The 27536-nt window shown below is 40.0% G+C and overlaps 2 protein-coding genes across 2 annotated transcripts in view; one reads left to right on the top strand and one right to left on the bottom strand.

Annotated features, from left to right (window-relative positions):
* The first annotated feature begins 847 nt into the window (after positions 1-847).
* LOC142214073 (photoreceptor outer segment membrane glycoprotein 2-like) lies at positions 848-13607 on the top strand. The gene is made up of 4 exons (XM_075282804.1): positions 848-1044; positions 1988-2612; positions 11239-11485; positions 13173-13607. Exons 2-4 carry the CDS (start codon positions 2032-2034, stop codon positions 13437-13439), a joined length of 1095 nt encoding a protein of 364 aa, XP_075138905.1. The 5' UTR covers positions 848-1044; positions 1988-2031; the 3' UTR covers positions 13440-13607.
* Positions 13608-18713: 5106 nt separating this feature from the next.
* Positions 18714-27536, bottom strand: part of UBR1 (ubiquitin protein ligase E3 component n-recognin 1) — a 68716-nt gene continuing 59893 nt past the window's right edge. The window contains exons 37-48 of the mRNA XM_075282807.1: positions 25808-25904; positions 25436-25503; positions 25199-25349; positions 24284-24371; positions 23866-24002; positions 23115-23223; positions 22183-22239; positions 21683-21760; positions 21166-21336; positions 20904-21005; positions 20365-20527; positions 18714-18988 (exon numbers count right to left, since the gene is read on the bottom strand). Of these exons, the coding sequence (XP_075138908.1) occupies positions 20386-20527; positions 20904-21005; positions 21166-21336; positions 21683-21760; positions 22183-22239; positions 23115-23223; positions 23866-24002; positions 24284-24371; positions 25199-25349; positions 25436-25503; positions 25808-25904 (1200 nt within the window). The 3' untranslated portion in view covers positions 18714-18988; positions 20365-20385. The remainder of the gene's footprint in view (positions 18989-20364; positions 20528-20903; positions 21006-21165; positions 21337-21682; positions 21761-22182; positions 22240-23114; positions 23224-23865; positions 24003-24283; positions 24372-25198; positions 25350-25435; positions 25504-25807; positions 25905-27536) is intronic.

The raw sequence follows: 27536 nt of genomic DNA, 5'->3' as shown, positions 1-27536 counted from the left end.
AAAAAACGCTCCACAAAAAGCGTGCCAAGGTATAAAAAAAAAAAACGCGCAGAAGCGAAGCAGCATACTGGTATTCACCACTACACAGTTTGTATCACACTTGAGAAAGGGCAGATGCCCGAAACACGTCGTGTTTAATAAACTGTTCAAGATCCTACTTTGGTGTGCGCGCTTACTCCCTACCCCTCCACTCCTGTGGGGCTTGCCTGAGGAATCACCTATCATGATTTGTATCATGTCTTTTTCAATTCAAGAGCCACAGAAGCCTTTATCCTATTTAAAGCATGTTTTAAAATACAGGACCAAAATCAGTCATCCCCCCTATTTACCATAGTGTGCAGGGGAGTCTGGTTTCTGAAATTTACTATCTGTCTCCGTTCTGCATTTGTTCATAAAGCCTTCACATGGAGTATACGTGCTGCTCATTCTGAACGTGAAACTTGTTCAGAATGAGCACGTAAAAACCAGATCCCATTGATTTCTATGGGTGCCGGCATACGTGCGCTACCCATTGAAATCAATGGGAGGCTTTTTTCCCTATTGCTTTCAATGGGAAGCTGCAGAGTAAGTTCTCCCAGTACAGTACATGGAGCCTCAAGGAGACACTAGGCGTTTGTGAGATATATCATAGGTGGTCAGTTTTACACCAAGTTGCATTGTCATAGAGCATTGGAATACATCTGAATCTATTCTACCTTTAGAATATTAGAGAAACTCTTCAGTAAAGTAGAACCTAATATCACAGAAGTGCAATCGGCCGTCAGCTATCCTATTTAGTAAAGTGCTTTGCTGCATCTACCATAAGGAGCACAATTAAATCTGTAAGCCATTATTAGTCCAGCAGGGATTACAGCAGAAGACTCTTCACGCTGCAAATCTTCATCTTATGTTTTCTACTCTTGCAGGCAAAACAAACCTTCCTAAACCTTGGAGGGACCACATGAGTTTACTATCAACTAGCAGCCAATCCATTACACAGCCTGGAGTCCAGTGATTGGGATATATGTAACGGGGATTCACTCCATGTAAAGTGACTCAATACAGGTGAGTGTTTTCATTAAGACATAGGATGACGATAAAACCATAAGACATAGATAGCTCTGTATAATCACATGTTGTATTCAGTTACCTGCACTACTACAATAACAGGGCAATATTGGTAGAATAATATATCATTACTTCAACCTGATGATTTTGGGGAGATTAGCCTCTATTTATTGTGTATGGGAGCCTCCTAAGCATCTATAGGCGTGCTTGTATAGTCAGGGCTGAAAGCTGATGGACAAACAAATCTCAAATGTGACCTTCTTTTTATTATAGTTTCAGTGTAAAATGTAAGTGTGATTTACAAGCAGTGTAATTGTAAGATGTGGAATTTGTGGTGGATTTGGCCATGGTGTAAAATTATACCATATAGGAATCTAACCTCAGGGTAAATTCACACGATGTAACGCGGCGCTGATTCTGGCACGATAATTCGCGTTAAAATCAGCGCTGCAAAACAGAATCCCATTGACTTCAATGGGTTCCGTTTAGCGTGCGTAACACATTGAAATCAATGGGAGGCTTTTTGAAGTGCCAGAATCAGCTTTACACTAAAGGTTTACCATACTGTTTACAACACCGGGTGTATACGTGTTAAGGGGTTAATGCTATATTACATCTTTATGGAAACAAGATACAGTAGTTAATGTTGCAACAACGTTTCGACTATAAATGCACTTACTATGTATGTTTTTTTATTAGTTATTCTTACAAAGCAGAGAATCTTTCCTTCAATAAGAATGTTTTTATTTTGAAAATTGTAACTATATCATTTACTGTCATTTATTGACTCATGTGAAAAATCACTGTCAAGTGTTTGTGGTGCCCCCCAAGTCTTGCACCAGACATATCCTGTACATATGCTATAAATGGTCAAGGTTATGTTATTTCATTGTGATAACATTTGTTATTATTTCACATAACTCTGCTATTGTGTTCCTAGTGTGAAGACCACTACCTATCTGCATTCGATTTCTTCAGCACAAGATGGCAGTTCTTAAAGTGAAATTCTCTAAAACAAGAAGAGGAAAATTAGCTCAAGTCTTATGGATTCTTAACTGGATCTCGGTGGTGACCGGACTCATTATTTTCAGCCTTGGTCTCTATTTGAAAATTGAAATAAGAAAACGTAGTGAGTTAATGTTGAGTGGGAACATCCAGTCTGTCCCCAACATGCTCATTGCTGTAGGCACCATAGCTTGCATCATCAATTTCTTTGGTGGAAAGATTTGTTATGACTGTTCGGATGCCAATAAGTTTACTAGATGGAAGCTGTTCATGTTGCCCTATATAATCTGCACATTTTTCTTTACGTTCTGTGTTTTTGCTGGGGCCATTATGTGCTATACTATGAGAAATGAGCTGGAGTCTGCTCTATATCGAGGACTCAAAGATGCTTTGAAGTATTACAAGGATACAGACATCCCTGGACGTTGTTTCCTAAAAACTACAATAGACTTGCTTCAAATTCAGTTCCAGTGTTGCGGGAATAATGGTTTCCGGGACTGGTTTGAAATCCAGTGGATATCTATACGTTACCTGGATATGAGTTCCAAAGAGACCATAGAGTAAGTAAAGATTTGATTTTATTTTTTATCCCTTTCAAAATTACCATTATTCTAATATGGGAAATAAAGTATATTATATAGCAACCAAGTCTACCAAAGCAAAAGCTGCTGATTGGGAGTGTCCCAAGTGGCAAACCCAATTTGCTCTATTAGATCAAGGTCTTCAAGACTGTTCATTTCTGGGTTGTTTATTTTTTTAGTTTTAGATTTAATGTACCTTTCATGTGGCTGAGCAACATAGATTTATTTTGTATGTAAAGGAGAAACTATATATGGTGTTTAGAGATTGCAGATACTATGTGATGACTATTGAATCTAACCTAACCCCTGGCTGTAGATTGTACCTGATGACCATTAGCACTCAAATGTCTCAAACACCCCCTTCCCCTCCAGCTGCCTGAATAACCTTGACAATACCCACGTTTCACGTTCCACTTTATGATCTCTGCCACTGATCTTCTGTAGTCCTGGTGTACGAAAGCAGCATTGCGTGTAGGAGAAATAGCCATTCTACTACATTGAGTCTTCAGCAGAGGAGTGCCAGAGATGGTGAAAGGGGGAAGGGCAGCAGTGGAACCACTAATCTTCTAATAATGATGATGATGATGATCATCATCATCATTCAGAAGAACAATGGCCAGCCAGGGTCAGCAAGGAGGTGGTTTTAACTATAAAATCACCTCCTTATGTACACCCCTGGGTATATACATACCATGGCTTGCAAAAGTATTCATATCCCTTGAACGTTTTCAAATTTTGTCACCTTACAACCACAAACTTTAAATATGTTTTACTGAGATTTTAAGTGATAAACCAACACAAAGTAGCAAATAATTGTGAAGTGAAGAACAAACAGCATCATGAAGACCAAGGAACTCACCAGACAGGTCAGAGATAAAGTTGTGGAAAAGTTTAAAGCAGGATTACATTATAAAAACATATCCCAAACTTTGAGAATCCCAAGGAGCACTGTTCAAATCCATTATCCAAAAATGAAAAATGAAGTATTCTACAACAGCACACCTACCAAGACATGGCCATCCACCTAAACTAACAGAATGAGCAAGGAGATGACTGGTCAGAGATGCAGAAAAGAGACCCAAGGTCAATCTGGAGTTGCTGCAGAAATTCACAGCTCAGGTGGCAGAATCTGTCCACAGGACAACTATAAGTCGTGTACTTCTCAAATCTGGCATTTTTGGAAGAGTAGCAAGAAGAAAGCCATTGTTGAAAGAAAGACATAAGAAGTGCCATTTGTGGTTTGCCACAAACCTTACAGGGGACACAGCAAACATGTGAAAGAAGGTGATCTGGTAAGATAAGACCAAAGTTGAACTTAATTGGCCTAAATGCAAAGTGCATTGTTTTGTGGAAAAGTGACCCTTCTCATCCCCCTGTACACACCATCCCCACTGTGAAACATGGTGGTGGCAGCAGTATGCTGTGGGGAGGCTGTTCTTCAGTGGGGACAGGGAGGCTGATCAGAGTTAATGTGAAGATGGATGGAGCTAAATGCAGGGCAATTTTGGAAGAAAAGTTGTTGGAGGCTGCAAAAGACGTGACACTGAGAAGGAGATTCACCTCCCAGCAAGACAATGACCCTAAACATACAACGAGAGCTACAGTGGAATTGTTTAGATCAAAGAATATTCATGGACAAGAATGGCCAAGTCAAAATCCAGATCTAAATCCCATTGAGCAAGAATTATCTTATCTGTGGCCAGACATGAAAATTGCTGTTCACAGACGCTTTCCATCCAATCTGGCTGAGCTTGGGCTATTTTGAAAAGAAGAATGGGGAAAAAAAAAATCTGTCTCCAAATGTGCAAAACTGGTAGAGACATACCTCAAAAGAGCTGCAGCTGTAATTGCAGAGAAAGGTGGCTCTACAAAGTATTGATGTAGGGGGGCTGAATACTTTTGGATGTCATATATTTCAGATATTTATTTGATTAAAATTTTGAAAACCATGTATTATTTTCCGTCCACATCACAATTATCTGCTACTTAGTGTTGGTTATCACTTAAAATCTCAATAAAACACATTTAAGTTTGTGGTTGTAAAGTGATAAAATGTGAAAAAGTTTAAGGGGTATGAATACCTTTGCAAGGCACTGTAAATCTATCCATGCAGCTTTCCCCGGTAGACTGGATAGTTCCTTGGAACAGTAATTAATCACTATACAAATATTTGTCCCTAAGAGTGTTGTTTGCTACAAAAGCATATATACAGTACATGGTCTGCACAACAAAGAAGCACGCTGGTAATTTTACATATAATTACAATTTATCAGTTGGCAAGGGTCACACAGGAATATTCTGCTGTGTGTTCTGCATGCCAACACAGTAAAAAACACCTGTCTCACTTGTAGGTCTTTCTTATGCAAAGGTTGAAATACACAGGTAAAACCCTTAGCAATAACTCTCATATTGTGGTACAGAAATCCCAGCACAAAGTGACAAGTTGCTGCATGTGGATGAGATACTGTATATTTAAATCTCTTAAAAGTGGTTATCTCACAGGATATGGGTCAAATCGCTGGGGGTGACTGCCAGGTCCTTCCACTGATCAGGAGAACGTGGAACGAAAAGTCCCCATGCCTCCTTCTTGTGATGGAGTGCCGGTGAGCTTGTGCGTCTGGCGCTACATTCATTGTTATGGGGTGCCAGTGTTGCTGGAGACTGCAGTCCTGGAAGCCCCATAGCGGTGGATGGAACGCTGGCCACACAAGCACACTGGTGCTCCATTTTCAAGAAGAAGGCATGGGAGACTTTTGATCATCCATTCTCATGATTGCTGGGGAACCTCCATGATCGGACACTTACCCCTATCCCTGTGTTGGTGAAACTACGGCATGCCTGCCAGAGGGGGCACACAGAGCCTTCTCTGATGGCACACACACCATCGCCCTATCCAGGCTCCCTGTTCACTCACTAATGCGGAATCCGGTACAGTATGCTACTTCATGACCTTATCTATTCTTAGACTATAACTTTAGCAAACCATGAGATTTAACGGGTCCACTGTGGAACATATAATACTTTGTGGGGGCACCCTGTTGTTAAATATTATATATTTACAATATTCTCTAGCAGACATGGGGTTAACACTCTACTGACATCATAGTCTTATATTTTGGGTGCATGGGTGCGGTTAGAGTAGACCATTTTAGAAATCTCCTTACATAGCTACAAGATGGAAGGTAACACCCACTCATGAATATAAATGAGTAAGAAATACACATGTCTGGGTCTGTCTTTGGGAAGACCAGGGGAAGACCAGGAGGTCTGTCTTTGGGAACACCAGGGTGGGTGGTCCAGGCAGATGGACATCCATGGACGTCGTAACCAGCCCAAGTCCACCAACCAGATGACAAGCATGAACCAAGCTGTAACTACAAGATATCCAGATGATTTAACTTCTCTGAAGATGTAAGCTATTGACAATTGACTGATATTTGTGTTATTTTGGACATTTTCCCTGTTCCTGTGTTTTCCTTCAAGATATTAATAAACCTCTACACTGATTTATAACAAGCTGACTTCTTCCTATCGTGGATAAGGCCAGGTACGGATATTTAACAGTGGACACAAGTCTCACCGGCAAATACAAGATATTTAACACCTGTGGAGCATATTATAATGCACGAGGACCACTGTGGAGCATATTATACTGTGTGGGGGGCACCGTAGAGCATAATTTACTGTTTGTTGGCGACTGTGAAGCATACTGTACTGCGTGGGGCCATTGTGGAGCACATTGTACCATCTGGGGGCAAATGTGGAGCACATTGTATCGTCTGGGGTCACTGCAACATTTTGTCACATTTTTGACTCATGGTATTGCAATTTAACCCTTTCACTGCCAAGGACGTAGCTCTACGTCCTCCCAGGGTGTCACTTATCTAGCCGAGGATGTAGCTGCTATGTCCTTAATTCTAATGCATATATCTCTGGTCTCGTTTGGGACATGAAGATAATTTTAGATTCATTTTAAAGATGAGAATCTCATCTTTAAAAAGATACCAAGTTCTTCACGTTAAACCTTACTGTGCCAAAACAATTCACTGTTGAAAAAGCTATTAGGGATTGAGATCTCATTGAAGATCTCAATTCCCGACAGCGTTTTTAACAGCAATTCGCTAAAAATCTGTAAGGGCTATTATGAAGATCTTGGTATTATTTTAAAGATGAGATTTCCATATTTAAAATGAATCTAAAATTATCTTCATAGGCCAAATGAGTCCTTAGATACAGGACCTTAAAGTGTCCCCCCCCCCCCCCCCGTCTTGGGAAGCATTAGTGAAGCAGGAAGGGGGAGGAGGAGCAGCTGCAGCATGCAGAGAGACACAGAGACAGAGAAGCATTTTCTCTGTCTCTGTACCTAAACTGTATGTGACCCCAGGAGGGGGGGAGAAGGAGCTTCAGTACTTCATACTTTTGATGTCTGATTGTCACATACAGGTATAATATAATTCCCCATGAGCTTTACTAATGGGGTATTCTTTTGTTATACCCCCTTGACATAACCAGGAAGTTTATTGGCGCTGTGACCCAGGCATTTACTATTGCCCAGGTCGCAGCACCAAAAAAAAAAAAAAAAAAGGCGCACCAAACACACAACATATACACAAAATCATGAATAAAGTTTACATTTCACCCAATCCCTGTCCTGTCCATACCTGAGCTTTCTAAAGTAAAATACACCCCTAACGATATCCGTTACACGCTAAAATAATAGTAATAATGATTATCACTAGAGATGAATGTATAGATTCCTAAAAATTTTTAAAGGTGGATGGAAAATAATATTTTTATGTAAAGTCCTATTTAATTTGCATGCACAAAATGGGTTGGCGCATTTCTGCCATTTTGGGGTTTCTTTAACACCCGCCGCTGTAAATATATACATGTGTGGTATGTATGAACTCCTGACATCTTGCAGTTTTTTAGAAAGCACATTTTGTTTGCAGAAAGGGATTGCTTGAGTCGCACTTTACTGGCAAATTAGAATTTTTGTGCAATTTTTGTGCAATTTTTGCTAGCAATCTCTTTTTGCCGCAATGTTGCATGAAAGTGGTTGTATATATAAAATATTAAGTTGTGTTCTTATATACGGTATGCTGTGCAATCTCAAAAAAGTTAGATTTTGGTGTCACAGTTTGCTAGGTGCAGTATAGCTTTTTAACATATTAGTGAATAACAGCTAAATCCTGCTTGTCTTCTGTATTCTTGTTTTTTTGGGAGTCCGAGCTCTTGTTGTAGTTGATGTTTGCGGAAAATATAGTGTATATTATATATATATATCTATATATATATCTATATATATATATAGATATATATATATATATATATATATACATTGTCTACACCATATCTTATTATTTTAAATGTATTTTGTATATGAATGTGAGATTGAACATGAGTTTTAGGTGCAAATATGTGTTTTAGTGCATTTTTTCAAAAAATGTTTTGTGTTTGTCACAAAGTTGCATGAAGGTGGATGTGGCTATTGATGACCCATTGAGACATATGTAATCTTCAGGTTGTCTACTTTCAAAAAATATATAGGATTTAGGGGTTCACTTGCTATTCAAGGTGTGTAATTCCTACATTTTATGGGATGAAACTTTTTTAACATTTCTAGCTTCAAAGCAGATTTTTGTTCCTTCCAGTTCTGGCGATTTTCAGAAGACACTTGCATGCAGGTGTAGGCCTTAGTGATATGAATGAACTCTGCACATGTTGAACTCTTATTTATAGGAGGTTTTGTCCTTATAATTTATTGTTTGGTTTCCACTTTTAAAACTAATATACATTTATTTGCATTTTTTTCATAAAACATTCACTTTAAATCAAAATTGCATGAAGGTGCCTGTTTGTATACAGTACCAAGTGGCATTGAGACAATGCTGCATGTGTCTACATGCCCTAGTGAGGCTCACAATCTACATTTTGTCCTATCAGTATGTCTTTGGAGTATGGGAGGAAATCCACACAAATATGGGGAGAACATACAAACTCCTTGCAGATGTTGTCCTTGGCAGGATTTGAACCCAGGACTCCGGCGCTGCAAGGCTGCAGTGCTAACCACTGAGCCACTGTGTTGCCCTTATGTACAAATAAACTTGATAAATGTAGCACAAGTCATATTTTGCTGCAAATTACATCTGAAATCCGGTGTATTTTGCTTGATTTCCCCATATGCTTTTTCTTCCTGGGTACAATCCTCAATGGAATTCCTCCCTCCCTCCCCTAACCTCTATGTGTGCCAAAAGACGTATGAACACAGTTGTATTAAGGATCCATGCTGCACAGATCTTTATTATGATACAAGTCCAAGTCTAAACTTGTGCCTTCAAGATAAAAAAATAAATAAATAAAAAATCATGGCATCATTCCATCAAAGTAGTATATACAGGTCTGCAATGCACTTTTTTTTTTTTTTTAACACATAAGCCCCAGGGTCCATACCAACTTAACACTGTTGGGTGAGGCCAGGTACTGACATTTGTTGACAAAACATTTTTGCAAATTTAAATCAAAAATTTTGCAGAGTTTAAAGACTTTCTCTAAAACACTTGGTTGTGTCATATGTCTTAAGAGTTTGGCAACAGATATGACCATGAATGCAGGAACTTTCTATGGTTTTGTATTTACCAAAAACCCAGCCATGATTTCCTTATTGTGGCCCATGTATCTACTGCAGGAAGTGAGGCATCAGAAGATATACAGACTGCAATAAGAAAATCATGGCCGGGTTTGTGACAGAGTGCCAGACCATAGACCTCCTTGCATTTTCTTAAGGTCTGGGATTTGGAGTGCTCTACCGAGAGGCTGGCACGGGTTTTGGGCCCATTGACTCCTCTGTTTGATAACCCCATGTTTCCCCGGGTTGCTCAGTGTCAAGATTCCTCTGTTGGGGAAAGGATGATGGTGTTCGCCTCCAGCAAGTTGATGTCGATTCCTCCCTCCTTCCCTTCGCCCAGCTGTGTCTGTCCCACCCGAACCTTCACCTCTCCTGGTTGGAGTATGGCCAGCTTTCATCCTTTCTGAGAAAGTTTGCTATTTTGCCCTGGCTCTCTGCACCCTTATTGGCCCTGGCGTCCACCACTGCCTCCTCGGACCCTCCCCAACACGCATTGTGTCATTTGTACGACCTCCTCCTTACTGATGCTACACCATGGTCTCCCTCGTACGTGGCCGTGAACACCAAACTTCAGTTGGGTCTGCTGCCGGCTGATTGGGATAAGGCTTTCACGCTGTCTCATAAATTGGCTTTGCCCTGTAGTGTGCAGGAGAGAAGTTTTAAGATCCTCACCAGATGGTACAGGTGTCCGGACCTCCTTCATAGGATCTTTCCCTCTGTATCTGACCGGTGTAGGCGCTATGGCTCCGAGAGGGGCACCATGCTCCATATTTGGTGGGAATGTGCTGCTCTCCGACCATTCTGGGACGCACTTTTCTCCCTGTACTCTAGAATGTGTGAGCGCACCGTTGTAATCTCACCTCAACTGGCCCTGTTATGGGTCATTCCTGGTAAGATGTCTGATATCAAAAGAGACCTCCTGGGGCATTTTCTCACAGCCGCCAGGGCTGTCATTCCGAGGCATTGGCACAGCCCCAATCTGTCTACGCTTCTTGAGTTTCTCTAGGAATTCCTCCTTATCCGGAGAATGGAGGCCCTGGTTGCTGAGGACTCTACTGACTCCTCCAGGATTGAACGACTCTGGTGGCCCTGAGTGATATTTCAGGAGTCTTCTGACTTTTCCTCTTTCTCCTGAGGGGGGCTTGGTTGCATTCCTGACCTTCCCTTCTTTCTCTCCCTTCCCGATCTTTCCCTCCTTGTCTGTGTTTGTGGCCCTGTCATCCTGTTTGTTGTCTTGCCCTTCTGGGGCCTTGCCCCCTCTCCCTGTTCTCTATGTGTTTTTGCTGCTCATATTGGTTGGCCTGTGCGGTCAGTTTGCATTTTCTCTATATTTTGCTTTAGCAATGATTACATTGTATATTATACATGCCTTATCAGTTGGGGGTGTCCCCCTCGTCTATGTCGATTAGGGAATGCATGCCCCATTTACAGATTTCATTGTCTTTGTTCTTTAATTATAAAACCTTTAACAAAACCCGTTTATACATAAATGTGTGCCACAACCCTGGGGCAGAATTAGCAAAGAATGGGCCCAATAGCAAACCTTTGACTTTGGGCCCCCATCCAGCATAGTGCCCCTTTTCCTGGCCCGCAGACAACATAATGCCCCATTTACACATCCTATAATGACCCATAGTGGCCCCTTCACAATATAATGTCCCATGATATATATGATATGATATGCACGGAGCCCCCTAGAGTGCTGAAGGGGAAGCAGCAGAGGTGATTGTGGCAGGAGCAGGGACCATTAAGTAAATAGGACCTGTTACCCAGCAGGTAGCAGTCTAAGAAAAAAACATAAGGTCCTAAGTGGCATATATTTTCATTCTGGTGCTGGGACGTGCAGGTGATTTATGAAGAGGCTGGACCCTCTTTATAAATCACTTGTTCCCTGTGCCAGTCTTTATAAATCTGCCTCATTATATTTTACAACAACTATAGTATAATTACACTGCTTTACTAATTTATCTTTTGCAGTCGTTTCAAAAGCAACGTGGATGGAAAATACTTACTGGATGGAGTTCCCTTCAGCTGCTGTAACCCCAGCTCTCCCCGGCCTTGTATCCAGTCTCAGATTACTAACAATTCTGCTCATTATAACTATGACTACCTCTCAGAAGAGCTGAACATCTGGACCCGGGGCTGCCGAGAAGCTCTCCTGGAGTATTATGACAACCTCATGCAATCCATTGGTCTTACTGTACTTCTGGTCTGGCTATTTGAGGTAAGACAAGACAACAATGGAAATACTTTATTACACTAATATATAATATCATATTTCTTATAGTTCACCTGCCATTTTTACTAAAACCTTTAAGTGTACCATTTCTTCTGCATGTAATCATTGTTCTTACTTGAGTGATTAAAAAAAAAAAAATTATAAAATATATTTTATATATACTGTATGTATATATAAAATTACATTTCTCAAAGTACCTGTTATTTCCGTTCAACCATTCAATAAAGCAGGATAGTTTCAGCATTACTGACTTTTTTTTTCATATTTTCAATCTACGCCTTACAAAATTCATAACTTTTTTTAATTTTTCCATTGACACAGCCATGTGAGGGCTTGTTCTTTGTGAGACTAGTTGTAATTTCAGTTGGCACCATTTTGGAAAACATATAATTTTTTGACATGACAACTTTTTATTGCTAATTTTAGTGGAAGTGCATTTATACGGTATAAATAACATTATTTTGTGCATAGTGAAGACTTATATGAACACAAGGATATCTAATATTTATCTTTACATTATATATATATTATTTTTTTTTAAACTAAAGGTTTTTTTTTAAACTTATTTTAATTTTTTTTTTTACTGTACTACAAGGGGACTTATATTGCACATACACTTTCTTTATGCAATGGGAAAGGCAGTCAGGAGGCCAATTATTACAAAGCCATGTCAACCCCTCTGACTCTAGCAAGTAGTCCTGGGTCTCGGCTGTGTAATACAGCCACAACCGAGAAGTCATGCCATAGGCACCGCTCCTGTGCCATGACATCACCATACTGAACGAGTGTAAAATAAATTCTCAGCACTGAGCGGGAAGGGGTTACAGAGTCTAACATTACCAAAATTGCAGCTGAAGGTTAGAGGGGGCGGATAGCGACAGAATGAACATACTTTGTTTGTGAGTCAAAAGTGCAATCTTGCCACTGAGAATCTTTTACTCTGAATGCAAATGACCTGTTCAATGCACTAGGGCCACGGCCAGGTGGTTTGTGCACATTGGGACCTTTCAATCTTTATTTTAGGGATGGGTGGCAACCAAAGGCAAAATAGGCACAATGGCAGAAACAGCCAAAGAACTTATTTACATACAGATTAAAAATAATTTTTATTGCCAGTAAAATTGCACTTTGAAATATAAAAGCTATGCTTACTATGCCATCAGTTGTCCTTACAACAGTATATATGTGGTTTAAAGTGATTTTGCTGGTGGTAGTCTCCCTTAAATCGGAGGTGCCTCTTGGTGCCATGGCCAGATATTTCTCCAAATAAAACTTTTTTAAAATTAAAACCGGAAAAGACGACTTAGCCATGTTCACACTCCACAAGGCTTCAACGTCTATGTGAGAGATAAGCAAAGACGATGGAAGAACCTTCTGTCTTAAAGTAAATGACTACAGATGCAAATGGAAGGCGCTCAGCCTGGACTAGACATTCTTTGAATGTCTCACTCAGTTATTGGGGTCCTATCAGAAATCAGAACAACGGGTTGAAAAATGGCAGTGTGAAGTCAGCCTCTGATTCTCTATATCCATCAGAAAAGTATCTGACGATTTGAGATGCAATGATTTATAGGAATGCTTGTTCACCAGATCATTGGTTCTTGGAAAAGCCTTTAGGTTATCTTAGGAAAATGTATTATGCAACTATTAACAGATCAACTTTTTCGCTTAGCTGTCAGTGCTTACTGGTGTGCGATACCTTCAAACCGCAATGGAGAACGTCTTGATTTTGGGTGACCCAGAGTCTGAATCGGATGGATGGTTACTGCAAAACAGCTGCATGGAAACCGCTAAACATAATTTCCAAATAATTAAGAACCTTGGAAAAATGAACCAGATTTCAACTCTCTCAGGGAAATCTGACCCAAACATGGACATCCCAGTAGCAGATTATGGACCAGATAATGTTCCTCCAAGCTCCATCCCATCAGACAGCTGACCACAGAACTTATCTTGGCTAAAGTGATTATAAAGTACTTGGGAAGGAACTTCAGTGGTTAAGTTTTGTGGTGTTTTGAACTGAAATATCGACACCACACCAAGGACACTTGGGCAGAAGGTACAAAAAAAAAAAAGTCTTAAATTTGACAAAAGTGAACTTAAAAAAAAAAAGACTATAGAGCTTATGTGTATTTCATGTGATGATAGAAAGATGGTCATGAAAGTTATTGCACTTTTAATACATTTTACATATTAACTTATTCTTATGTTTTGGTTATCTTTTGTGTTATCTATAAGCAATGTTTGTGAAGTGCTACCATCTTTTGACGGCTATAGGCACAGGTTTTGTGTCTACGGGTTAATCTAATCATCTTTCACCGATTCAGTATTTTTATGTTCCTGATTGAGAGAAATAAATTATATGAAATAATTATATTCGTGTTATATCATAGTATAACAGTCTGATCTATATTTACATTTCTTGTTCCACTAAGGATAAAGTTTGTACACTAGAGCATGTGCCAAATCCTCTCCATGCGCTAAGTTGAAGGCAGATTGATAACCATAAATCTGCTTTCTCTACCCTGAAGCCATCTGTCCAAACATCACTCCTGTAGCTGCGGAGGCAGGAGAAATATACTATAAGGTCCTGTTTAACTGGAATTAGACATAGCCCCATAATCACAAGACACAACAGAGTATTGTGACATCCATTAAACCCAATTAGAAATGAATATGGTCAACCAACAGAATTGACACTGTGTTTCTTAAAGGAACGCTACAAAGAAGGCACAAAAAAAATCCTAGAAATTTTTCTTATGTATTCCTTTGATTATGATTTTGTCCCTTTTGCAAATAAGAGTGAGAACTATAGAAATAAATCCTCTCTACATGTCCCAAGAGACCCACCATTTTCCCTTTTTATACTGCCAGTGTCTAGTAGTAAGACAACTAGATGGCGCTAGAGCCTTCCTCCCTCTTTCTCTGGACTAAGCATCTCTCCCTCGGCCATTCCCCAGCTAAAAATGTGAGGCCCCGTTCACACGGGGCATGAGACCGTGTATTTTGGTCCTTATTTTGTTGCGGGAAGCCATGTCAGAATAGGACCAAAATGCGCTTGCCGTGACTTCCCGCTCCGGAGTAGGCCCAAATGAATGGTGCTGCCATGAAGCGGACGCCGTGGCTGAATCAGCCGCAGAATCCACCTGAAGAAAGGGCACCTCGCTTCTTTTTTCCACTAGTGGGAACAAACTGATAGCAGAAAAAAAAAAAAGAACGCTAGCGGTCTACATAGACCTTTGTTGTGAGGGGGCGGATTATGAGGAGGATTCAGCACCAAAATCCGCCCCCTCTTGCCCTGTGTGAACTAGACTAAAGAGACCACTATTAAATTAATCCCTGTGTTCTCTTCAGGATTTTCACAAGTTTCAGAAACATGTAGAAAACCCTGAACACACACAAAAAGAATCATCTGAGCAAGTTTATTTCGTATTTACTTTCATGATTCATTTCTAGGTTTAGTGTTCCTTTGAGGACAAGTAAGAAGAAACACTTGCACAGTCAAGGCCTTATTTTGAGGGATAATTTCCTAGAGAAGAAGGTTATTAGGAAAACACGTTGTCAGGGATTAACATCTGCCGTGTGACAGAAATAGACAGGCTCAGGAGGAAGACTTAGCTAGTTGGTCATTACTACTTAATGCAATCAGAATTAAGAGAAGACATGGCATTTCATGGTTAATACATGAGAAAATACATATGTCATTTCAACTTCTTTACAACAATTTTCCTGTAGTTATAAAATTGAATTCACACATTACTTATCTTAGTAGGGTAGAGAATTGTCTCACCATGAGGGAAGTTTACAGGTATGTTCTACATCTGTAATATTGATATATTACTGCATACAGTAAGCTCCTATTCTCACTATAGTGGTTGCCATGTGTAGCCACAATATTAGGTTTTGAATATATAGATTTTTGTAGTCGATTTGGGGCTCTGTATAAGAAAAACGAGATAAAAAAATGAGAAAAAGTCTTAAGCAGACTTGAGTACAAATATCTTGTATGCAGCTACTATGTAGTCCTAGGTGCATATTACTGATTCAGCTACTGTTCACAGTCATCTAATCCTGTAGTCTTTCATTGTTAACCCAGCACAAGCATTATAGGGGCGTCTGTGATCATGTTATTTACACATTGCCAGTTAAATTTTCCTCAAGATTTCTAAGGCTGGATTCACACCTCAGGGATTCCATGGCCCATTCCACTTTACGAATGGGAATAGAAAAGTCCTGCAAGCGGAAACCTGTCGGACCATATTACAGTCTATGTGGTCCGCGGGTAGCCACTTCTTAAAGAGGACTAGAGATGAGCGACGGAACAGCCGTTCCAAACAGCACGCTCCCATAGAAATGAATGGAAGCGGCCGGCATGCGGGGGGTTAAGCGACCGGCCACCGGCAAAGTCTGCGTGCCAGGTGCTTCCATTCATTTCTATGGGAGCGTGCTGTTCACTCACCTTTCACCACCTGGGGTATATGCGGTTTTATATGCCGCTAGAAAGCAGACAGTGAGCTGATTTCAGCGCACTATTGGCTTTCACGTACTGTGCCTCCGGGTGAAGAGTTATTGGTGCCGGTACTGTAGCTCTTCACTGTCAGAAGGGCGTTTCTGACAATCAGTCAGAAACGCCCTCTCACAGCAGTGCCTATAGCGCTGTACTGTGACAGCGGGGAGGAACGCCTCCCTCCACTCCTGAAAGTACTCGTCCATAGACTAGTACTGGGGAGCTGTCCTCACCGCTCAACGTCATGGCTGGCCAGTAAGCAACGCCCCCTCTCACAATACAGTGCTATAGATGCTGCTGTGAGGAAGCTACAGTGAAGAGCTACGGTACCAGCACAGTTAGCTCTTCACCGGGGGCACAAACCGGGAAAGGCGATAGTGCGCTGAATTCAGTGTACTGTCAGCTTTCTAGCGGTGTATTACACCGCATGTGCCCCAGGTGGTGAAAGGTCCTCTTTAAGCAGATTGGGTTTCTGTTTTTTTAGGGTCCCCAAGTGGACGTGTGAACCTAGAGTAAGTCATATCTTTTCCCAAGAATGCACACCAGCTAGAACAACAAGGGGAGAGGGGAGGACAGTATGGATCACATATAACACCCACGGAGCTCTCAACTTGGAGGTGCATTTTTATACTTTTTTTTTTTTTTAAAAAAAAGGTCTTAATAAAAGAAGCCAAAGCGAAACCATCACTGACACAGGACAACAGGTACATAGTTAACCTTTGTAGAGATCATTAAAAGATGCACATTATTACTATGTGTATTATTACTGTCATATCTATTATTCATATAAATTGTCATGTTGAGGTCCTTAGAAAAATTTTACTCTACAAAAAAAAAAAAAAAAAAAAAATATTTGTCTAAATTGCTGTGACCTTGATGTGAAGCTCACCTATAGAATCTGGCTTGTTTCTATAGCTAGAAAAGTATACATGTATCAAGTGTTTAGAAATGTAACCGCAGAAAAGATTTTGTAGAATTTCTTACATTTTTATTTCTTTTTTTAACATAAAGAATGAACAGAAGCACAGAAATGACACAGAAGTAAATGTATACTGTAGGAAAATAGACAAGACAATGTGCTATAACCTAGAAAAATAAATGAAATACTGGAATGGGTAAAAGCAAAACAAGTTGGGACAATGAATCCTGATTCACTCCTGTGGGATGCAGTGCAAGTATACAATTCTAACTAATTTTCCTCTACGCCCAAGACTTTTTCTTATTAGATTGTAGCTATCAGTGGTTTATTTATTAGGATGATAATTGTAATAAAGGAATAAATAATCCATAAAAGACAATACAGCAATATACGTGTCTTTGCATAGAAATCACCATAATGACCGCTATGTGAAAGTCAACCATTGACCACATCTTCTAATGATACAAAGTTAATGCTATAAACTAAACAACACACAAAAATAACAACAAATCTAATGGGTCTTTTGATTTTGTTTACTAGCATTTTCGGATTTCATAGTGGTTGCAAATAAACCAGTGTTCTGTAACCTGGGGCTTGTAGCTGTGACGGACTCTCACTTTGCCTTCAGAACATGCAACTGCAGTCTATAGGTGGAAAAGCATTCAGAAACCAAAATATATTACTTACATTGTATTACAATTGCACAGCTTAGCATTTTATTGCATGCCTTATGTCATTTTAATACACGCTTAGGATGTCTGCTTGGCAGGCAAGTCGGGCTTTTCATTTTATGGACCCAAATGCTGATAATTTGATAGCAGCTGCCGAGCTCCATAACAAGGGGCCAGTTTCTAACAAATGTCTCTCAGACGTAGTGCTAAATAAAAAAAAGCATCTGCAAAGGGCACCGCAGGACAAGGGCACATGGAAATGCTTCTCCGGCTTATGCATATATGTAGAATTGCTACAAAGTAATTCTACTATATACTCATGTGCAAACAGAAGCAGGGAAAGCTACGGACACATTGATCACATAGTAAGTCACAAGACCACATCCTCCATTATTGCTGCCTCAAGTGTTTCCTTACCCCCGTCATCCCACATCATCTTTTACAGACAGAAGGACAAGGAAGTGGAAATAACAGAATCGACATTACTATGTGCCAAATCTATTTGATTTTTTGACATCTGAGAACCATTTATTAATAAGTGGCCAACCCAAAATAGAAGTCCAGGTCCTCTAATGTCATTTTCTTATATTTGGCCGTTTCTTACTTACATTGGTTTCAGGTAAACCAGTACGGTAAATCATGACAACTCCCTCAGACATGTTAGAAAGTTTTCTTATACTCAAAAATGGCAAAGCTACTAAGCTATGTAGTGATAGGTTATAACTGGCCAGGGTGGAAACCAGGATGACCAGCTCTTAATCATCTGTATAATCTGTCTAAAGAAGTCTGTGCAACATTTAAACAAAATTGAAAAGATTTTCCACCAGGCCCACACTTTACTGAACTTAAAGGGGTTATCCACTTTCTAATATCTATGGCCTAGGTCATAAATATTAGAAAGTGGATAGGTCAGTAATATTAGATCAGCGGGGGTCTGCACACTCCAACCAATCTGATGCTGATAATTTTAATCATGGAAACCCCCTTAATCTTGTACATTTTCTTTCTATATTGATATTACAAAGTGTTCTAAATGCTTCACCTTTGCCATACCTGTGCACGATTATTTCTAACGGAGTGAAGCAATGCAAATTGTAAATAATGTTTTCAAACAAGTTTTATACACATTTTTTTTTTTTTATTTAGAAAAAAAAAGGGAAAAAAAAAGATCAATTGTATTAATCAAGCCAGGTATAGTTGGCAATGATGAACCAAGATAATGAGAACCGATGTAAACATATAAACACAGTTTGGTAATGCAGCATATCTCGGCCTCTCTTTATGTTGGTGTGGGGAATCCTCTTTTAATTATGTCACTATCCAAGTAAAAAAATATATCCATGTAGAGTGCAGCCCATAGATTGTGGAGGGATATCACTTAAAGCTTGTCCCTATAAAAGAAATAAACATGGTAATATATCGTGGTTTAAATAACATAATTTAGCAAAGAACATGCTCTTCGAAGAACTGTATTTGTTGTACATGGTTATAAAAAGAACTTAAGGTTAAGGCTGGTCTTACACAACCGTATTGAATGTACGGTTTGCAAGAACGGCAACATAGACTCCGCAGATGTCCGTGTCCTTCCGAACTTGCCCATAGAGTTCTATGGGAGAGTCCGTGCAGTGCAATTCACGGCCATTACGGACAAGTGCTATAAATTGCGGACCACAGTTGTGGCCCGGCCACACCATGGATAAAATATCCGGTGGTGTAAGAGGCCACATTGAATATAATATGTCTGCAAATGGTCCGCAATTGAAAACCCTCAATTGCAGACCAATTGTGGACTTACGGTACATTACAGCCGTGTAAGACCAGCCTAAGGAACCACATTGCGGAAAAGCTGGGGGGGAGGGGTTTGCTGTAGAATTTTCCTATATACTTTCTGTATCAGTTCCTCACGGTTTTCTAGATTTCTGCTGCTTTCATCTATTGCTCTCCTTTCAGTGGATAAAAATCAGTCCATGGTCATGTGATGGACAAATTACTGTGCTGTGACTATACGAAGTTGTGCTCCTGTTTGTCCATCACACGACCATGGATTGATTTTTATCCGCTGAAAAGGAAAATAATAGAGGACAGCAAGCAGAGATCTAGACAAATGTGAGGAATTGATACAGAAAGTATATGGGAAAATTGTAGAACGTTTCATTATAAAACAGTAACATTTATTTGCTGAAACTGGACAAACCCTTTAACTAATATGTGGGATATTATTGTTAGACCAGTAATATGGTAAATTGAGGAATATAGGATATAAAACGTGATTGAATATTCATTTCACTATATTGACCGTTTCCTCTTGTCAGCTCTGCATAATGTCTGGACATTTTGCTAAACAATGCCTAATCTATGCATTAACCTTTTCCCCTTCAAGATACATTGAACATTTAGTGACTAGTTGTCGCCCATATCATTGTCCACAGTCTGTGCACGGCAAGAAACATTTCCTTTGTCTATGTAAAATGTGCTCTATGAGGCATTCTATACGTTAATGTATTTCTTATATGTAATTCTGATTGGATGTCATGTCAGCTAGGTAAAAACTAGAAATAATGGTGACCATAGGAGTCAATGAGGGGAGCCTTTACATACATGAAATGCATCATGTATGTCTCTTGTTGTTCTACTTATCAGACAATATCCTCAGCCCTCAAAGGGGGCAAGACTTGAAGCATCACAGACAACAAGGTGAGATCCCTCTTTGGGATTAAAATGAAACATTACCGTAACACCAATGAATAACAAGACATGTACATCTTACCAGCTGCAAACGTGGAGATGTTTAAAGCAGATTCCAATTGAAGCCAAAAAATGTCTGGCTTATTTCCAAGCTACGAGCGATTTCCTCAATGATGCAGTGCTGTTGCCACATGAGGTGCAGCTTCCGGTATCTTTCATGGGAGAGTCGTAGTGGATTACCACGTCTTTATGAATGATCATAGAGAAGTTAAGGAAGTAAAATATGTATATACATTAGACAGTTCTATCATCTGTGTACATGTTAACTTTTTAGTATATATCACATTGATACATGTGTTTCCAAGACTCTAAAAGAGATCTCCAAAATAAAAATGCATGAGAGTGAAATCTAAGATATTTCCTAACGTGTGTGACAAAAATAAAGCTACAGCTGTCTGCCATATAGTTGCATACATTGCCCACTGACTTTCACTGTATGCCACTTTTTTTTTTGGAAGGAGTGCTCTTTTCAATGCAACATAACAAAAAAGCATACAATACTTCCATACAGTGCAAACATGGTGTAAAAATAGCCCAAAAATTGTAGAAGATAAATCTTACTTTAATCCAGGGTCAGTTTCCCCATATTCATCCAGATATGGTGCTGGGTACAAGCAACCTCTCGTCTTCCCCTCAATAAGTACAACTTTACATTCTCTAATCCTAGAAAACACACAAAAGTTCATGTCACCATGAAAACCACATTTAGAAATATTAAATCAGTATTTTTCATAATATAATAATAATAATAATAATAATAATAATATCACTGTTTTATTACTATTGTATTTGTTATAATTGTTTGACCGGTTAAAAGACTCACTTGAGGAATATACAGATTCCAGCTGCACACTGCAATGCGTGTGCGGTGCAAGCCCCCAGCTCCTCCCCATTGACCATCTCCTGACAACATGTGTTCTGAGAGCAGAGTATGGCCCCACACAGGAGACACATCACTGGGTGTTTACGTTCAGCATCTTGGGATTTTGGGCACCTAAAAAACATGGCATGTATAACAATGAGCTTTACCATTTTTTTTAACAACTACTCATAAAAATAAGACTTGGATTACCTAAATAAAAAATACAACAAAAAATAATGTCTACACAAAAAAAACCCTAACTTTTGTTTGACTTCTTTTAATCCAATATTCACCAATATTACTATCCATATTATATTAGCTGGATTAGCGATGGCTAAGAACAGGCTATAGCCAGTTTAGAGAGAGATTATTCAGACTAATATACTGGACAGCCAAATAAATCTAACTCTCACTGTGTGAATATGGGTAGGTAATGTTGTAAATTGCAGAGAGAAAGAATAAAATGCTCTATCAGTACCTGAAATGGGAAGCTTGATTGAGCAGAACGCTGTAATCTTCAGGCAGCTCTGTTAAGGTGTTAAGATTTCTTGGGTACCTACAACATACAAAGGTGATTTGTGTTAACAGACAATATGGTCTCTTATACTTTCCTTACACATCTTCAATACTTTGTGAACCAGAGGCTGCCATTTTATTTCTGTTGTGGTCTTTTCAGCAGGTGTGGCTTGCTACTTGGGGCCTTAGCCTTAAGTGGATTATTTCCACTTAGATAAGTATTATCAGCTTTTTAAGGAAGTCCCACAGATAGGAATGATGATCATTCAGGACAGTCATGGGACAGAGTCCCCAATCTGTTCTTGAGTAGGCACAGAGGTGGGAGCTGCATTTATAAGACATTTATTGTATATCCTATAGATACACCATAAATGACTGAGATGGAGAAAACTCTTTTAAATCTTCATATGCACAGAAAATTCTCTTTTCTTACTGAAATAATGTATATAGTTGTGGTCTAACCTGATTGCACTAGTTTTACCATTGAGGACACTTAGAACAGCTGGGTTAGCGCCGCACCTAGAAAACAGAAAGACAGACAGTGTGTGTACAGTGGCAGACTATATCTGCTCCATGGCACTTCATAATTCATGCAATGTGTTATTACAGCCGGACATCAGATGGTACATACATTGATTTATACCTGATCGGGCACAGCACTGGGCATTGTGTATTTCTACATGTTGTGTCTGAATCATCATTATGACTTACTAATACCAAAAGCAATATGTATATTATTATAAGTTAACCGTTGTGGTTTTGGAAATCGCAGCATGTCAATTATATCTACGGAAACGCTGGCGGCTTTCCCGTAGATATAATGGTAAGAGAAAGTCTGTGGAGGAAGACTCTGTGAACCTTCTCTTCAAAGCGCTGCAAGAAGAACCGCAATGTGTTCATGCCATGGGGCCTTAGCCTAAAGGGGTTTTCCCACTAAAAGACGTTGTAGATGTGGTTATGGATAGGGGATAACTAGCAGATTAGTGGGGGTTTGACCACCACTGATCAGAAGAATTGGGAGAGCGCTGTACTTCAGTACTCTTACTGAAATTAATGGAAGAATACAAAGGCTGCTCCCGATGTCCTGATCAATAGGGTCTGAACAGCCAGACCACTACTAATCTACAATGATTTATTCTATGGGAAAACCCCTTTAAGAATTGGAAGCTCACGGACAATAAAGGTGGGATTTCCAGTGTGGGGATCCTAACCAAATTCTACCACAACACATGTTCATTTAGCACCATCAACTTCTACAATGGTTGATACTATTATTATTACCAATACTAGGGTTTTAAAACACACATTTACATTAGTAAAGAATCATTTTAATACAAATCTAACATATGTGTAGCTAGTGTATATGATGTACAAATATGCTGCACAAATCGCACCTCTGAATAAGTGGTTTCATACTCAACCAGTACTCTTCAAAAAGGACAAACAAGTTAGTAGGTAGACAGAGGTAGCTACATAAAGCGTCCAGCTGATCTTCTGGAGCCACTATAAAAGAAATGGGTGAAATACAGATTAGGAAGAAGGACTAGCTGTTTGGTTACAGTACAGACATGATAGTGTACGGGTCAACTTAGAAAATGTTTTGTTTCAAATCTGATTAAAGACACTAGATGGACTGAGCCCTTCTGCCCTTTGTGTGAACTGAAGTGACGGCTGTAAGATTAGCATCACCATCTGATTCCAGGATTCATCAATGGTAGAAAAAAAATCTTTAATAGTGGTGATGAATTAAATATGCAATATCCTTTATGCCCAACGGAGAAATGCCTAAAATATTTCTGAACATGTTTTATACACTACTTACTCTTCTCAGCTCATAGCACCTGTATAATTTTATATAAATATAGCGAGATATGAGTCACTATATAATGGATAATGGTTACTCCATACAGTGAAACCTCTGCACAAGACCACCTCCTTACCCACACCAAATTTCCTGTGATAGATTTTCAATTTGCCATATTAGCCATCATCTTTGAGAAGACCACCTCTTTAGAAGACCACTTTTTTATTCAACCTTTGGTGGTCACCTCAAAAGAGGTTTCACTGTATGCCCATCCCTTCCTTTCCATATACATTTTTTTCACATGTATAACATAACAGAAATGATTTACTCCTCAAACTTACATGAAGACGTCAGCTCATCGGGTGGAGTCACTCCTAGCAAATAGTGGAAGAACATGGCAGAACACCGCAGGTAAGGGATAATCCCCTTTCTTACACAGTCCCAGATATACCAGCCTGGAAGATCAGTCGCTCTAAAGCTGTGGCATACAGAGGATACAAAACAAACGGTGTCTTAAAAACTCTATATTCAGGTAAATGCCTTAGATTTGTAGATGCCAAGCACCATAGCTTTATAACATTCAATTCATTTTTTTTTCTTTTAGTATCTTCAATGAATCTCTGCTCAATTTTTGGTATCAGCAAAATCTACCAATAATAATGGTGAAATATTCTATTATAATATTACATATATATCACTGACTGATTTTCTTTACATTTTATGTAATGAGCCGAGCACCAATGGTATTGTTACACTCACCCATCGATAAGCAGTGAAATATCCTGGCACAGAGCAGCTGCACTATGACCTTCCTCACAATCACTTGGCATAGCCAATGGCAGATTGTCTGTGAAAAGATTGGACAAATTAACAGAACGTATGAATTTTGATGGAAATAATTCACAATAATAAAAAATATTGGCTTGTACACTGCTTAACAGTAACTATATAGTGGCTGTGAAACAAGAGATATGTCCAGCTTTTTGCAAAACACATCACATTTTTTCTGCCTCCCATCGTTTTCAATAGGTTTTTCAAGGCAGCATCTGCCTGAAAAAGGTCGTGCTGCTTTTTTTCCCCCCATAGCTGAGAAAAAAAAAATAAAAAAATCAACCAGAGGAAAAAATATGCTACTGAATTTTTTCCTTAAAATCCTCCAGCAAAAACTCAGTGTGAACTCACCCAAAAAGTGCACCCCTAAAGTTGTCCGATTTGTGTAATCTGTAACGCTGCACCAACACTGGAATCCGGTTACGATACGCAACACCAACTTTTTATGTTCCAGTGCTTTTTATGTATTAGGTTCTTTGCATATAACTTCCCCTTAACACTATTTCAGTTTTAATATGGTCAGGTAACATGGAATTCCCTTTAATGGGCTGTCCCATGACATAGCATACGCAAAATCACCAACTGCTTTGACCCACTCTGATACCTAGGGCAAGGATTTTACTACTGTGCAATGCAACAGCCAACCAGGAGCTGTGTTGTAACTGCAACTCAGCCTCATTCACACTAGGCATCTGTTCTCTGAGCAGTGGTAGTTTAGGAATTGTACTGTGATGGGATAAAGTCAAAGCGGCTACAGTATCTTTGATCATGACGGTCCCAAAAGTCAGACCACCAATAACTAAGTTCTGGCAAATCCCTACAGATTGATGTAGTCCCTCTTACCTGTGGCTGATGAGAAGATAATTTGAAGAATATGAGCCATAGTGACCAGATGGAAGAGGTAGAGATGGTTGTAGGAAGAGATCGCAGACGAAGGGTGCAGCCCCACGCCTTCTTCACAGTACAAAGATGGAAAGGCCAAAACTGAACCCACCTATAACAAAAAGTAATTCTGTTGTAAGCACCCACTGAATAATGGAGAGAAGTTGTGGGTAATACTATGAATTCTACTAAACTTACCAGAAGATGGAACATATCCACAGACAGAAAGGACGGAGTTCCTTCAAGCTTTATATTAGGAAAGAAAACTGTAATTCAAGAGTGAAAAGATCACTGTTATGGGTCCCCACAGTTATCATTATTATCAAATGACAGATATTAGATTTTTGGCTAAAATGTGTAAGTGTGATTGCAATAAATTGTTGGTTTGTGCACAGTTGTTTTTAATTGACTCTTATTACCAGTATGGAAATAGAAATGTGGTACAAATAAACCTTCTGAATGAAATCTGCCAACAGCTCTGTGAGATACATTACAGGATGGGAAGGTAACTGCCGGTGACAGGTATATAACTAGATATAGTTTGGTATTAACAGTGAAAAAACAACCCACCTGCCAATAACTGCACAAGATGGCTCTGTATAGTAGTTTGATGACACGTGACTCTCTGTGCCTCAGCAAATTTCACTAAGGCTTTAAGTCCTGCGTGCTGGAAGAAGCAAAAATGTTGTACAGACAAACTCAAAACCAATAAATCATGAAAAAGTACAAAAGCCAGGAATTATACTTATTTAGAGGCAAAAGCAAAAAGGTGCCTGGCTTAAGACACTGAAAAATGAATCCCATTGAGAGGGTAGATACCAAAGAGACACCTCCATTTATACCTCTTCTGTGGATATATATATATAGTGCAGATCTATTTTGCACATCTTTAGTGCAGTATTACACCTCCTCCGTGGTGCAGTTTCTCTTTAGATACATATATAAAATGGATTACATCAGGGGTGATCCTGCCCTTTTCGCTGCCTGAGGCGGACGACAGAAAGCCGCCCGGGAGGAGGGGGCGGAGCGGAGGGGGCGTGACGGAGCGAAGGGGGCATGGCGAAGGGGGTGGGGCTTAGCGGCGTTCGCAGGCAGGGAGAGGACCTGCTCTCTGCCTGAGCGTGAGGGGAGGCTGCTGGAGCTCCAGCGGCCTCCCCAATCCACCGCTCGATGCTAAGCCAGTCCAGGACAGCTTGTCCTGGTCTGGCTTAGGTAATCAAAAATGCCGCCCTCCCTGGGGCCCTGGCATAACGCCGCCTGAAGCGATCGCTTCAGGTCGCCTCATGGGAGGTGCGGCGCTGGATTACATGCATATTACAATACTGGTTCCTGAAGATACCTGCTACAGCCAGGACTTTTTTTTTTTTTAAACTATCCTAAACTTACAAAACTATTTTCTGTACAAGGTTTAAGTAGCAGGGAAGACGTGTCAGGTATAACTTGAAAGTACTGGATCATAATGCAAAAAAAACAGAATGCCAAACTCCCATGTACCATTTAGAATACTTCTGTATTCTTGTGTAGCACATAGGCCTTTGGGACTGTTTATGGTTGCTACATCTGCACCGTGTATAGCCCCAACCCCTGGAAGCCATACACAGCTGTGTATATCAGATAGCAGTGCCATACTGCTTGGACTGTAACAATACTGGAAGACTGGTGCTTCATACAGAAGAAACTGATCACTATCCCTAAGTATGCATGGCAGTGGAAGAATTGATTTTAGGATATTAATTGCTTCCTAGAATAGATACTTTAGTATACTTTAATGCAGACCTGGGCAAAGTCCAGCCCGCGGGCCATATCCGGCCCTCTGACTGATTCAGTCCGGCCCGCACAGCTTTGACTAGGGGGTGTGTCTAGGGGGCGTGTCTCAGTGCCGGCCGAAGATGGAGATGTGGAGCGTGTCATAAAGTACTGAGAGATGTAAGGTGAGCTGCAGGGTGGAGAGAGAGAGAGTGTGCCTGTCTGTGTGTGTGCCTGTCTGTGTGTGTGCCTGTCTGTGTGTGTGCCTGTCTGTGTGTGTGCCTGTCTGTGTGTGTGCCTGTCTGTGTGTGTGCCTGTCTGTGTGTGTGTGTCTCAGTAACCTAGGGGCAGAGATGGAAGGGGAATGTTATACTATGGCAGAGATGGCAGATGGAGGGGGGGATATGAAACTGAAGGAGAAATGGAGGGGGGGACATGAAACTGGGGGTAGATGAAGAGGGCACTTAGACTGGGGGGACATTAAACCGTGGAGGAAGCTGTAGGGGGACCTGTGTGCCTCTAGTAGCCCCCAGTTTAATGTCACCCTCCAGCT

This window comes from Leptodactylus fuscus, chromosome 7 (genome assembly GCF_031893055.1).
Source record: "Leptodactylus fuscus isolate aLepFus1 chromosome 7, aLepFus1.hap2, whole genome shotgun sequence".
Lineage (NCBI taxonomy): Eukaryota > Metazoa > Chordata > Amphibia > Anura > Leptodactylidae > Leptodactylus > Leptodactylus fuscus.
Note: the sequence above shows the minus strand (reverse complement) of the source record. Positions and strands in the feature narration are given on the sequence as shown.

Coding starts and splice junctions, on each gene's coding strand:
- LOC142214073 (XM_075282804.1), top strand. CDS start 2,032: ATGGCAGTTCTTAAAGTGAAATTCTCTAAAACAAGAAGAGGAAAATTA. Junction 2,613..11,238: donor AGTTCCAAAGAGACCATAGA/GTAAGTAAAGAT, acceptor TATCTTTTGCAG/TCGTTTCAAAAGCAACGTGG. Junction 11,486..13,172: donor TTCTGGTCTGGCTATTTGAG/GTAAGACAAGAC, acceptor TTTTTCGCTTAG/CTGTCAGTGCTTACTGGTGT.